The sequence below is a fragment of the Buteo buteo genome, chromosome 25, assembly GCF_964188355.1.
Source record: "Buteo buteo chromosome 25, bButBut1.hap1.1, whole genome shotgun sequence".
In the NCBI taxonomy this organism is placed as follows: Eukaryota; Metazoa; Chordata; class Aves; order Accipitriformes; family Accipitridae; genus Buteo; species Buteo buteo.
In genome coordinates, this window is record NC_134195.1 from 6,470,854 (window position 1) to 6,485,385 (window position 14,532).

At 42.0% G+C, this 14,532-nt stretch overlaps 1 protein-coding gene across 5 annotated transcripts in view; it reads right to left on the reverse strand.

Annotated features, from left to right (window-relative positions):
- LOC142044710 (interleukin-1 receptor type 1-like) overlaps positions 1-5,543 on the reverse strand; it is a 38,727-nt gene extending 33,184 nt beyond the window's left edge. For 3 of the 5 annotated variants that reach the window (XM_075057418.1, XM_075057421.1, XM_075057417.1), the window contains exons 1-4: positions 4,851-5,203; positions 4,674-4,747; positions 4,047-4,233; positions 1,265-1,334 (exon numbers count right to left, since the gene is read on the reverse strand). In XM_075057418.1, coding sequence (XP_074913519.1) covers positions 1,265-1,334; positions 4,047-4,094 — 118 coding nt within the window. In that variant the 5' untranslated portion in view covers positions 4,095-4,233; positions 4,674-4,747; positions 4,851-5,203. Of the gene's footprint in view, positions 1-1,264; positions 1,335-3,192; positions 3,342-4,046; positions 4,234-4,673; positions 4,748-4,781; positions 5,204-5,509 lie in introns of those variants that run through there. The other 2 variants (XM_075057420.1, XM_075057419.1) reach the window with 2 other exon arrangements.
- Between the last annotated feature and the right edge of the window lie 8,989 nt (positions 5,544-14,532).

Sequence of the window (14,532 nt, forward strand, 5' to 3'; positions counted from 1 at the left end):
ATAGGATTATGATAGCAACTCATCTGAACCATCTGACATGTTTTGATCATGAACTGGATTGTTGATTAACAGCTGAAGGGCAGAAACAAGCAGTTGCAACCCAGTAGCCTAGCAATTTTACAAAAATCTAGATGTTATATTATTGTCAAATGGCTGTATTTTCCAATATGGAAAAATCCTAAGGACACACTGTAAAGTTAAAACTACAACTCAGTTCATCAGTTTATACACCAGAGAGTTGTGCTGCCTTGCAGACAGACCTTGACAGGCTGGAGAAGTGGGCTAACAGGAACCTCAAGAATTTCAGCACAGGGAAGTGTGAAGGCCTGCATCTGGTGAGGAATGACACAAAGCGCCAGCACAGGCTGGACACCATTAAGCTGGAAAGCAGATCTGCAGAGAAGAACATTGGGGTCCTGGTAGACAATAAACTGACCATGAGCCACCAATGCTCCCTCATGGCAGAGAAGGCTTATGGTGTCCTGGGCTGCATCAGGACCTGCCAGCAGGTCGGGGAAGGCGATCCTTCCCCTCTACTCAAGCACTGGTGAGGCCACATCTGCAGTACTGCAGCCAATTCTGGGCTCCTCAGTACAAGAGAGACATGGATTTACTGGAGAAAGTCCAGCACAGGGCCACAAAGACAATTAAGGGAGTGGAGCATTTCTCACATGAAGAGAGGCTGAAAGAGCAGGGACTGTTCAGCCTAGAGAAGAGAAGGCTTGGGGAGTGTGTGGGTTGATCTTACCAATGTGTATAAATACCTGATGGGAGGGAATGAAGAACAAAGAGCTAGACTTTTACCAGTATTGCCCACTGACAGGACAAGAGGCAATGACCACAAACTGAAACACAAAAAATTCCATCTGAACACAAGAAAACACTTTTTTACTGTGACGGTGATCAAACACTGGAACAAGTTGCGCAGAGAGGTCACAGCATCTCCATTTGTGGAGATACTCACAATCCAACTGGACACGATACTGGGCAACCTGCTCTAGCTGACCCTTGCAGGGGGGTCAGGGAAGTTGGACTAGATGATCTCAAGAGTTCTCTTCCAACCTAAATGATTCTGTGATATGACAACACATAAAATAGCACATACTGTATGTTTTACAGGCTCCTGCTTTTAGGATTGTTTAAAAGAACTCACTGGCATGCACATAAATTTGACTTTTACAGCCATTTTCACAGAAAATTAGTATTACTTGTGTGAAAAAATAAGTTTCAGAACAAGACTTCCCATAGCCACCAGTAAACTTACCTGCAATAATTAAAGACAGAAATGCTGTTGTGATATTACACAAAACCAATGGTTTTGCTGTCATGTTTCCCTGCAGAAATGGAAAGAAAACCTTCAATTAGTGGTTTCCAATATAAACTTCCACAATTTAAAGTCAATGTTTGCATTACACAGTTAATACAGGATGCAGGAAATATAGGAATGGTCTTTGGCTTGTTTTGAGCCTGTTACCTGCTTGTTTTACCTGACAGCTCCTAATTATTACACCAGAAGAAAAAAAATGAGTGAACATTTCCTATTCAGCTTGTCAAGCACTCAGGATTTTTTACATCTCTAGAACACTCCTCCCCAGTTCTTGCTTTCCCAAGCTACAGTCTTAGTCTCTCTAATTGTCCCTTAGATGGAATCTGATTTCATTTTTCTGATCATCTTTGCCACCCTCTTCTTACCATCTCCAGTTATGCTACAGCTTGTCTGAGGTGGGGAGGGTAGAACAGAACTTGCATACAGCCTTCAAAACATAGGTGCACTACGGATTTATAAACTAAAACAATGAAATTTTTTCTGGGGGGTTTTTCCCATAATTTCCTAATCATTTCTAATAATCTATTTGTTCTTTGAGTACTACTGAGTATTGACCTGATATTTCCATGAGCCTATGTAGTAAAATCCCAAGACCTCATCACTGAGTGTCAAAAATCAGGTAAACCCAGTCAGCCACTGAGCACATGTTAGGATTTGCCCATATCTTTTCATTTAAAATTTTCTTTGTGCTTATCTACAACAGATTTATTCTGCTATTATTATGCAGTCTATCATGACATCCTTCTGCCACTCTTTGCAACTAACACCTCTGTATTCTAGCCTGAATAGCTCTGTATTGTGGGCAAATTCTGCCACTACAATGGTTCCCCTCTGTCCAGATCATTAAAAATACACACTGAGCAGAAGAGAGTTGTTTGGGACTCCAGTAGTGATCTTCCTCCACCTGAAAAATTGAGCATTTATCTTTTACCTACTTACTTATACGTGTGAGAATAAATATATTATGGCGGTCTGGCTTCATTGACAGCCTCTGTTGAATGCCTTTTGGAAATTAAGGCAGATTGTATCAACCATGTCTCCTGTATCCAGCATATTCACATACATGTGTACAATTCTAACACGCTTCTAGTATTTGAAAGCCATGACTTCCCTTTACAAGAGTCACTGTTGACTCCTTCCCTGCCTAATTTATCTTCATTTCCACTGGTTCCATTCTTTAAAGCAGTTTCTACCTGGCTGCCTGCTGCAGATACCAGGCTCACTGGTCTCTACTTTCCTGGCTCTCTTTTGCTCACTTGGGGAGAATAAAAAAAAAAAAAAAAAATTTATCACTTTCTGATCTTTCAGTCCCAAAGCTGCTTTAAATAAGACATTTACAACAAGAGAACACAAGAGTGAGTACCAGCCAGTTGTGATGCTTTTTTACAGATCATTTTGTTCTATTACTGCCTTTTACTGACTTTTCAATTTGAGACAGATCCTTACATGGAAGATCAGCCATAAGAAAAGGTATTGGCACTAAAATCCATGCTCTTCCAAGAAGAATACAAATGCAAAAACAACTTTTTTCCCCTTGCTATGTTCGTATCTTCCCATAGCCCATCCCAAAGGGGGTTTTTATACCTGAATAATCTATTGGCTCTCAGGACTCTTCTTATCCCTAACGTGTCTGGAGAAGGATCTGTTAGCTGCATGCCTCTGATAAGTTGTTCCTTAACTTGGCCTGCCTTACTACTTTTTTTCTGTTCAGCCTACCACAGTTTTTACAGCACTGCGAAAGGACAAATGCAATTATTCTAACTGAAGGATGAATAGGAGAACCCCATCCCTGTTGTGAAGAATCTTTAGCTGATCACCAATTTCCACAATAGTCAAAGACGACACTTCCAGCTGCTGTGTCTTACTTCACCAAACTGACTCAGAAGCGTGCCATATATTGAGTCATCCACATTGCTTCTTGCAGTGCCTGCTTTCTTCCTTCCTCCCCTCCACTTGCCTCCTCCCTCATTGCAAATTTCCGCTCAAATTACTAGGCAGGTCTTTTCTTGCCCAGCTGTAACACGGAATGAGTCCCATCAAGAATGCAGAGCATAAAAAGAAAGACACAAAACTTTAAAATCACTGCAGGAGGTTTATGTGTGTTAGCACAAAAGCTCCAACTTTCTTCACTAATTGTGATGAACAGTAATTCTTAAAATCTCTGGTTTTCAACTTTGAAGAAGATGAAAATATTATAATGAAAATAATTTAAAGAGAAAACAGGACTGAATAGACTCCACTTAATGAACAGGTTTGTTTGTTGTTTTTTTTTTTTTTTTACGACTTCTCTGAATTGCTGTTTTTTCATAGGCTGTTCCGTTACAGCATTACCTTACTCTAGTGTTCTGTCTCACACATGCTCTCTTAAGCAGTTTTTTGCCCCAGCAGTAGATGCAGCAGTAGTATTTTGCCACATTCTGAAGGAAAATCTTTCAGAATCCTGCTTCTCTATAAATTCAGTGTTCTATTTAAATTGTAACTTGCCCTTTTGCCAACACTGAAGACCTGGAAATATATATAGCCCTGTGTAAACCATACACATGAACTGCTCTGAGGAGACTCCTTCTCGTCTCTGACTTTTCACAACAAAAAAACTTCCATTTCTATGAAAGGTATACCCAACAGAAAATTAGGCTCTGTTCTGTGCATGCATTCACATAATTCATGATGAAAATAACAAACATATGTCTGCAGAGTCAAGTGCATATGTTTTTCCTACCGCATTCCACCATGATAAACAGCTGAATTTCTCCCTTTTCCCAGACATTTTGTCCACATCTTGAGCCTACAATCGACCTGTGGAGCTTTACCACTCAGGACAGAATTCAGCTGGAATTATCTTTGCCCAAATTTTCCAGAGGGGAAAAAATTCCATGTATCTGAGGCCATGTCCATAAAGTTTCACTCTGAAAAGAAATATTTGTATCAATTTAAGATTAAAAAAAAGACAAGTTTCTGAAAGACGTCTTCAATGATGCCTGCACCTGAATTGCAATTACAGCATCCATCATAGCACACAGTAAAGCATAATTCTCATTAAAATCTGTCATTAAATTGTTACAGCCACTTTGTCCTCTGCTGTCTAGTCTTTTCAAAGTTGATCTACTCCATTAAAAAAACAAACTAGTCTCAGCAGAACTTTGAAGAATCACAGCTTTCACTAATTTTTGCACACTTGTGGCACGTTTTCTTTGAATGCCTTATTCAAGAACATGGACAGATTAAAACATTCAACAGTCCTGTTCTCAGAATTGAGAGAACTGACAGAAACTCAGAGTATCACACCATTTCTTTTACATGAGCCACTGAACATTTTAAATCATAACAAAATATATATTCACATTACCTTAAAAGCTTCTATTAACTGCAAGGCACGCCATGCCTCTTCAAGCGGACTTAATCGAGTGTCTCACTTTTGATCTAGGAGGAATGATTACAGCAAATGCATATATACCTTTGGTGTCGAGGCACACCTAACTGGTGCTGAAGAGCTGGGTTAGGGCCCACGTTGGGATGCACTTACAGCGCTGAGACAATCTCGATCGCCGTTTTTTCCCGTGAATCGCTGACACCCCTCACCAGCTACGGCAGGAAATTATTTTTTCAATATTCTTCCTTTACATTCTTTGGTATTCCTGGCAACATCCACTTGCAAGGAAGGGGCTGTAGCTCCTCGGCGGTGTCGGAACCGCTCTCCCAGCCGCTCTGAGGTGACCCGCCGCTGGCAGCGGACCCACCAGATCCCGGGGCCGAGACTGAACTTCGAAGAAAAGGCACTTTCACGCTTTCCCTCAGAAAATGAGAGCCACGTCACACCCGCGGCTCGCAGAGGAAAACGCTGACCTTTCTGAAGCAGGTTCCACTCCCACTCCTGAACTGTCCCCAGCCCGCGGTTTCCCCAGGAGACACCAGCTCCCTCTGAGACACCTCCCAGCCCCCCCCAAAAAACGGGACACGGGCGCCAAGCGCGGCTATCGGTGCCTCTCTACGGATTTACCCCCCCGGATCACCCCAAGCTGGCCGACGCCGCCCGCCCTCTTTATCACGACCGACGAAGAGCGGTCCCCGCTACCCTTAACCGTTCCCCCCCGCCACGGCCACCCCCGGCTTTCGGGGACGGCCCCTCACCACCCCCCCACCCGGCCGGCATTACCACGGAGTCCTCCACCCACCCACCCTCACCCGCTGCCCACGCCGCGAAACGGCCGCCCGGCTGTGAGGGGAAGCCCCGCCGTCCCCCTCACGGGCTGAGGGCGGGCACCCGGGTTCCCTCAGGACGGGGCGGGAAGGGGGGAACCGGCGCCCCGGGGAATCCCCGGCTGCTTCCTACCGGCTGCCGGCCCGGCCCCGGTCGTGTGAGGGCGGAGAGAGGCGGGGGGAGCCCCCGCTGCCGTCTCCTAGAAAGCCCGGGCAGCCCGCGGCGCGGCTGCCGGCCCTCGCCCCGTCTCAGACGGCTCCTGCCGGCGAGGCCTCACCCTCCCCCGGCTGCCGCTTTCGCACACCTGGGTGCCCCCGCGTCAGGGCCGGGCCGGGCCGGGCCGCCTCCCCTTCCCGCCCCGGCAGGTGTCCTGGCGGAGGCAGGCGGTGCTGATTAAACCCAGGCTGCGAAAAATAAGGAGTTGGAGGAAGAGCTGCTCTCTCTTGAAAAAGGCAGGGCCCCAGGCCAGGCGGCCGCCTCCCTTCAACCACCCCCGGAGCCGCCATCCCTCCCGACCCGGGGGGAGCCGGCAGGAGACCCTCCGAGTAAGGATTGGAAGATTTGGGGTGACTGACCTTTTTTTTTTTTTGGTGTTTGTTTTTTGTAGTACGGGCAGCCGCCAACTTCCCTAGTTGAAGAGACCGTGTCACTGGAAGAGAAAGATCCCCTCAAGCCTGTGGAGGCTGTTGGCAGGAGCATCTCGGGGACGTCAGCTGTTTTATTTGCTTCTTCAACAGGCTGCTTTGACAGCTTGCTCCGAGTTCCCCAGACTGCCACATCTCACTGAGATACTTGGCTCCGGAGCTTGAACATACAGGTTTAGTCCCATTTAGCCCCTCAGTTTTTACCCACCAACTTAGCTGCTCAGTAGCCCTGACATGTTTTTTAGAGGTTACTTAGCTTGTGGCTGTTCTGGGAACAGTATGTTCGCTATATTCTGGTGTTTATTAGTTCTCCATTTCACTCGCACGCCACGGCTGGAGCCAGAGTTCTTCAAAGTAGAAGTTCTTCAAGTGTAGCATGGTAAACGCAGAATCAGATACAGGCACTTTTAAGGCTGCATTGTCACTTACTTGTTGACTAACTTGTTGACTAGCTACTGAAATAGATAGTAAGGTAGAGGAAAGCTCGCTCTTAGGTTCCTCCCAAAGTAGGCAGCAATCATGGACCTTTTAGAATTATGAAAGTAGATGTTCTCATTATTGTTAAAAATACATCATGAACACATTTGCTAAGCAAATTACAAGTATTCTGCAAAAACTGTGGAGAATAATCCAGACGTGTCCTGCTCCTTCCATCTTGGTTTTTCATTCTACTTCTGGTACTTCTTTCATTCCACTTTCTGGTACTATCATATCTACCAAACGGAAACACGTTCAACCATCCTGCCCACCATACGATAGCCGCAGATAAGCAAAGATGAGAGATTATGCCATGCTATGCCTGCATATATTGTCCTCCATCAATGCAAGGTATGTAGTGCTGGCTGGAGGCACGTTGTAACAGCTCCAGGTGTTGTGCTGTTGGGAGGAAAACAGCAAAAGAATTCATTCCTGGCTCAGCAAAGACAGCAGGATTTATGCAGTCAGCTAGTCTGTCTTCTGGTGAGCAATTATATCTGTATTTCATTTTGGAAATGTTTCTTATGAACTCACTGCATTAGGTCAAATAATTTTTATGCAAGATTTCTCATTTCTGTATAGTTATTTGGCACCACTAAATTGTTAAATCTGATTATCATAAAGGCAAGTGTTCCCTAATATGTTCTACTATGTTTTTCTAGAAACACTGATTTAAAAAAAAATAATCTTTGAAGAATTCTGAGACATACACACTAGAGGATCTCTGTATGCAGTATTTTTTTTCCTTGTATCTTTCTTATAATACCGCTAGTAGTGAAAAAGTGTTTCTGGTAAAAATATTTCTGGTATAAAAGACGTTGTTAAAACATTACCAAAATAGATAGTTAAATGAGAACTATTCAGTTGTTCAACTCTTCAGTGATTGATGGGAATCAGAATTGAGAAAAACCACATTACAGTAAAGCTGAAGGAATATCAACTGAAATGACTGGATTTCATGGCACAGCAAAATATACAGGACATGGCAGTCAAAAGACAAAAATTGCAGGGAAGAGCAAAGTGCATTCTCCAAGGAAAGCAGACATTGACACCAGTCTGCATGAATGTGGTCACCAGGAACACTTCAAAGCAGACCAAGAACCAGTAGCTCCAGCAATGAAGGTGATGCTAAGCAAAGAGTTTTCCAAATATCCTCCTGATTAGATCTGTGCAGTGGAATTTACTTTTTTTTTTTTTTTTAATCTACACAAACACTCAGAAGTATTTTGTCTCATAAAGCTCCAAGATAGAATGATCTGTTGTAATTAGCACAGGGAGGGCTCTAACACAACTCGTAAGTGCCATCTTTGAAAATGGATTGTTGCAGATCATGACATGGCTTATTTTTCTGCAAATGTTGACTTGTTGAAAGAAGGCTACTTCTGTGCAAATGAAGAGACTGGACTTGGGGGTAGCATTTGTTATGTTGCCTTTTTCCAAAATGTTGTATTTGCTGAATAAGGTATCTCTGTGAAGTCCTTTTTCCACCGGATGGCCACATGCATCTGATTTTTTTATTTGATAAATGTTATATAACCCATGAAGGCAGAAAGGTACCTGGAATAAATAATTCAATCCTTTTGAGTTAGAAGGAAAACAGACTGCAAGTGTTCACTTAGGTAGGGATGGGATGAATTTAGACCATTGCTTTTCATTACCGCAAACTTGGTTTTCTGCATCCTTCAGTAGTTGTTTTTTTTCAGGCTCACCCACATTCCCCAATTTGTAATACTGATGACTTTCCCTTTTCACATACATTCATCTCCTTCAGGGATATGCATGTGGCTCCTTTAGCATTTTCGTTTGGAGCAGGAGAGTGCTTTTAAAGCTGATCTCCCTCCCAGCTTCACTCCCCACACTTTGTATCACCAAACAATCCCGGAGCCCATGGAAGAGATTCCTTTCAGAAGAGGCAAAACTTGAAGACAAGCTCCAACCACTTGGGCATGCTGTCAACAGTACCTGACAGCAGTTAGTCTGAAATAATGTCTCTTGAAACAGGCATTGTCTGGACACCAGGTCCTCCAGACCAGCTGACTTAACCTGCAAAAATCAGGGCAAGCAGTGCCCTGATTTTTTTTAGGGCAAGTGACAATGACAAGCAAACATAATTGCTACTTTTGTAAAAGAAATGATAGAATTCAGTAATCTTGTGTTTTACCTGCTCCTGGTAAATCATCCCTTCTACGTGAAAAGATTCTAGTCACACAGTGTCTCTAAGACATCCGGAAGTATATTTAGGGCAAAACCCCGTGGTTTGTAACCACAATCTTATTTTTTGGTTTTGGCTGCAATACATATTCATCGTATATCTTTCTCATCTGAAACTGAACAGGGCAAATAAAAACCTAACAGAATTTTAAAGCCCTTTATGTATATTTTTCTGCCATTTCTACTTTAAGCTCTGTTGCACAAGATAACTTTGATGAAGACATTAAGAATATTATTGTACATACAAAACTTTCAAAGCTCCAAGAAAAAATATCAAGAAATGTAATTGCAGGTAATTATTTAGATACAGTTAAAGCTGCATAAAACAGTCTGTTTTGATATCTATCATCCCAAAACAGAATACTAGGAATGTCAAGGCCATCTAAATGTGCTTGCAGTGCTGAGAATGTGTAATTCCATTTTACTGAGCAATCCCACTTTCAATTTTAACACTGCGCAACTAGCTTAGCATGTACATCTTGCAGACATCCATCTTACAAGAATTTCTCTGGACTTGTAAGTGTGGTGATCAAACATCTTGCAGTTACAAATTGTTCACCAGTAGAGTATAGGAAGTAATCTGAACTCCTAGCAGGTGTCTAGTAGAAAAGCCAGGTGCAATTTTCATGGCAAAATCTAGCCTTTTTTACCCAAAGAAAATGATTCATCGGTTTTCATGCTTCCAACAAATTTACTTTCTCCTACTTTACCTGCACATTGGAAGGCTTAAAACTCAGCTGGGGGAATCTGTCTTGGCAAAAAACATTAGAGAAATGGGACAAGGGACTGACTGGTAAACAAAGATCTGTTTTCAAGGTCATAACCATGAGCACTGGCAAAGGTCGGATGGAGTTTAGTTTCACAAGCTAAATTAAAACATTTAATAAAATATTTCTTTAGCTATAAAGATGGCCAATGAAACAGGAATGCAGTGCAATCAGAATGAGCAAAAGAATTACATGTGGCCACAAAAACACACTAATCCTCTCATCTCTTTTGAGAAAGGTAATGGCAACTACGGGAGGAGAAGGCGGCAAGGCTAATACAAATCAAGATATGATCCGGGAAATTACAATAGCTAAGAAGAAAGCAAAATTCTTAAGTTTTCTGCATATTTCATTTAGGGAGGCTGAGCAGTTTCTGTCCTAAATTCCTGAGTAACCTGTGTATGATGTTGCAGACCCAGTAGCTAGTAATCTTGAAGCATGGCAAGAGCCACTGCAAGAGGTAGTATCTTTCTTTGGGCCATCTAAAATAGTTGGAGGAACAGACAAGCTTTTCTGCAGAAAAAACATTCTACAGTATTAAAAAAAAATTTATATAATATACAGTTGGAGAACAGGAAATCTTCTGTTGAGGAAGAAATATTAAAAAAACAATTGAACTGTAAGCTGCAAGGTATACAAAACCTTTTGATTCAGACAGGTAAAAATAGGAGTGGAAAATTGGAAATGGAAAATACAAAAGCAATGTTGCAGCATTTGGTTACATCACATTAGTCTGTTGTTTTGTTTTAATATCCTTATTGCCTTCATCTGGGAAACCAATTATCATGGTAGAGCGGAGAAAGCTGAGTTATACTGCAAAACCAGAATTGCAAGGGTGACTGAGAAGCCAGCTAGTAAAAGATGACAGCAGATGCTTGAAAAGGGAAGAGCCAAGGTGTGGCAGTTGTTACTGTCATGGAGGGAACTCACCAGGGGATCAGCCATTGCCTTCCTATCAATGTTTCTATCAGTGCTGTCAGCCCCAAAAAACCGAAGTTTTTCTGTGTAATTTACCAATGGCACAACAGTTGGAAGAGAAGTGTGTTGCCCAGAGGCCTGGCTCATAATGATGTTTACATGTTTACTCATGTCCTCCTGCACTGGGAAATTACACCACTCTTTTTTTTTTTTTTTTTTTTTTAACAGAAATAACAGCTTGCCATCCAGAATCACAGACCAAGGAGAAGAATTGGGTGTTGAGGTTCCCATGACTCACCAGTATGTTATATCTATTACCAAAAAAAAATAAATAACCCCAGCAAATGCTGTCTTAAATCAGGTTAACTATTTCCAGTAGAGTTAGAGAAGTACCTAGGGCACCTGTAATGCACTAATGCAGGTGTTCATTATAGATCCCAGTGAGAAAGGCACTCAGACTCCATGGGATATTGATTAAAATTTGGTTTATCGGAGATAACCCGAGAAGATAAAAGGAGATAACACAGAAAATCTTACGTCTCTTCAAGCGCTGGGAACCCAGAGCTGTGCAGCATCGGCCAGACCTCCAGTCAGGGCACAGCATGCCGTGCAAATCCCATCTGTGGGGACACTGGGGACATTTGCCAGCACTGAAGCCTTTAGAGGTTTTATGAGGTGTCCTTAAAAGTAGGTAACTATTCATCATCTCTACTGTCAAGCAAAGGATGTTGTATGAAAACAGGCTGTTTCTTTTCAAGGTAAGCTGAGACGTGCAGGTGGAGTCATCCCAAGCGGGAGCTGCCGGTGGGCTTCTGCGTGAGGTTGAGCTGGTTGGGGTTGTCCTGCAGCTGCATGGTACGTGCAGCACAGCTCAGGCTTGCGCCTACTCCTATCAGCTCTCACGTGGATCACTAACTCTTCCGTGCACACTCGTCTTCTGTTTAGGAACCCCAACAACACTGTTGAGGGTACTGGCCCACATTCAGCTGAAATGTTGTGCACTGTCCTGGTCAACGTGTTAACAAATTTGCAGAGACTTCATGTGGGAGGAGGACTACTAGTATACTAGGGAAGATGAGAAGCCTACCTTTCAGGAAGGATTAAGTTAATTTGGCTTGTCTAGGCTAAAATTGAAGACAGACTACTACAGCTGGCTATAAATAATACATCCAGCAGACGCCAATGAAGAAAAAGATTATGTCTCAGCTGTCAATTAATACATTAAAGCTACAAATTTTCAAGTTTCTAAGAATCAGATCAAATGAGATTCTTGAACAGCAATAATGGACATGAGAAACCTAACTACTTTGTTAGGATTAAGCATGATAAATCACAGAGAGAACAATGTAACTGAAGTCCTGAGATGGGAATGAACTAGCCAAGGGCAGAGAAAGCCCCTTCCCATCTTATGTTTCCCAAATTCAGGCCTTCTAGGTGCTATCTATACATTGCACAGGTATACACAACCAAGTTCTTGATCACAGACAAGAAAAAAATGCATTTATAATTACATACACGTGACACTTACTGGCAGAAAGTTGTGTCTAGGGGGCTCGAGATTAAGCCCTCTAAAAACTGGTGGGCAGAGCGGGGGGTTACAATTTAGCTGGTGAAGAGATAACACAGGAAAGTCCAAAAATTCTCCCATGAGGTTGTCTCCTGCAAGTCTTCACAGTTGCTTGCTTTGTTAAAAAGTTCTTAGCAGTCCTAGGAGTGCGTACTGCACTTTATCTGCGTGATTACGCAAGCATTCCCCCTTTCTGCAGGCAAAGATGACAGGGTTTTAATGCCAAGGCACAACATCAGTCTTTAGAAATGTGTAGAGTAATACTTCCATCTCGCAACAGTTTAAAATGCTGGTGCAAGGAGTCCCGCAACCAAGTGGCTGCAAGAATTTAGGGCTAAACCAGCAAAGGAAAAGAAAGACATAATGAAAGTATTGCATAAGTCACTGGAACTTTCAAGCAAATACAAAACACGGAAATTCAGGTCTCCTTAAGCTGCCTAAAGGGAGTTCTCTGGGCAATTCAAAGACTCAAATCTCCCACTTGTGGTGGGTTTTTTTATTATTTAAAACTAGTCAAGAAACTATTCCAGCTTCTTTGTAAGAACTTCACTGTAGGTCATTAAAACATGTAAGCTTCTTCAATAGAAGCAAAGGAACAGAGCATTTCAGTTCACTTACTGGGGAAAAAAGGTCTTAGACTCAAGTGTTTGGTACAACTTCAATGCTTTTTTTCTATACTTATTATGTTAGTTATACTTAATTATTTAATGCATGCCTTAAATTTTTCTGGCTTTCATTAATATTCCTTCTAGAGGTTCAGTTGTCCAAGTCTCCACACAAATTGTTCTCAGTTACACTAGCGGAATTAGGGGTAACTTTGTTGTTCCTAACTAGGGTAGTATTCACTGGTTTAATGACTTAGCCATTTTAAAGCAATGTGTGCTGCAACATGGCCAGTATGTCACACAAAGCAATGGTTGTAGCCTATCTGCACTTTTGTGATACTGAGCTTCACTACAGAGAAGAAGCATCCGTCAGGAAAAGAATCTTGTATAGAAAAGGAAAGCAATGAAGTTGATGCTAGGAAAACAGCTTCGTTTTGAGAGCACAGCAGTGAAGATGTGTTTTATCATAAGTACTTGAAAGTCACTCAAATATCTTCAAAATGTACTGAGAACAGAAATCCAAGATTATGAATATTAAATATTTATATTGCAGCAGTATACCGATGAGTAATTAACTGTGAGCAGAGCTTTTTGTGGCTAGGTACTCCATAGCTGCATTCAGCCACTGTCCCAAACAGACTGCATTCAAAATAGACAAAAACATTATGGTATCACAGTCCAATAAGGAAGGAGACTGAGAAACTGGCTTGTACAGCATTGACAATTCTTGGGATGTCAACACCCATCCAGCTCTTACAAATTTCATCTCTCTTTCAAAAACAACCAAATATGTCTAGATTTTCCTTTAAAAAAAAAAAATTAAAAAAATATAAGTTGAGTGGACAACTGATGCTCACTAACCTGAAGACAAAGCAAAAAATTCCAACTCTACAGTAAACATTTTTGGCTTTTTAAAGTCCATTTAAAAATAATTTGCATGCTGGTAGTACCAGCATATGGGTAAATAGTGCCAGCAGAACTGGTGCTACCTGTGCTGTTCTGCCTGCCCCGTGGCACCCAGCAGCTGCACCTGCAGATGTCAGACCAAATCCTGAAACGAAGAGCACTGTCAGACTGCTAAAGCCTAACAGAGCACGTGGGGGAAGCACCGTGGGAAGGGTAAAGGCAAAGCAGAAAGATAATGCACAGACGTCACATCCTCTTTTTGACAAAATGCCCTCTTATAAAGCCATACCTTCTGAAGTATCATGTTAGTTTTCTGCTGGAGTCTGTTATAAATCAGTGAGATGGTGTTTCTCCAGTGCAAACCCAAATGGAACAAAGACAAAAGTGAAAAGCTAAATATTTTTACTCAGAAACAGCTGACAACCACATACAAATACAGTTACAAATCTTCTACCTCTCTCCTTTCTACAAAACATTGACCAGCGTATTATTGACTTTCCAGGGTACATGAAGTAAATTATCTTTGAAGCTTGATACAGTGTGGTGTATGATGAGATTATAAAAAACACCATTACAGTGTGGCCTTAAAAATTATTTAATTTTACATAGTCTGAGCTGCTCAAGTGATAGGAAACAGCAAGAACCCGAAGAGGAACTTGACAGAATAAAGGAACCTTTTGTTTTAGAAATACGAGGCTTTTCTAGCTCCCTTTTCAGATTATGTTTGCGTTTTGAGACCTCAGTCCTGCAAATTATTCTCTTATTTAACATGAGATTCAGAAAGCTTCTTTCGGCACCTAAGCCAGAGCCAATGGCATTTACATAGTTAAGTGTTAAAGGTCACTGAGAAAGCCCAACACTCTAAACAGAACTTTTGCAATCCTTTAATCCCACATGACTAACCCAGGGTTT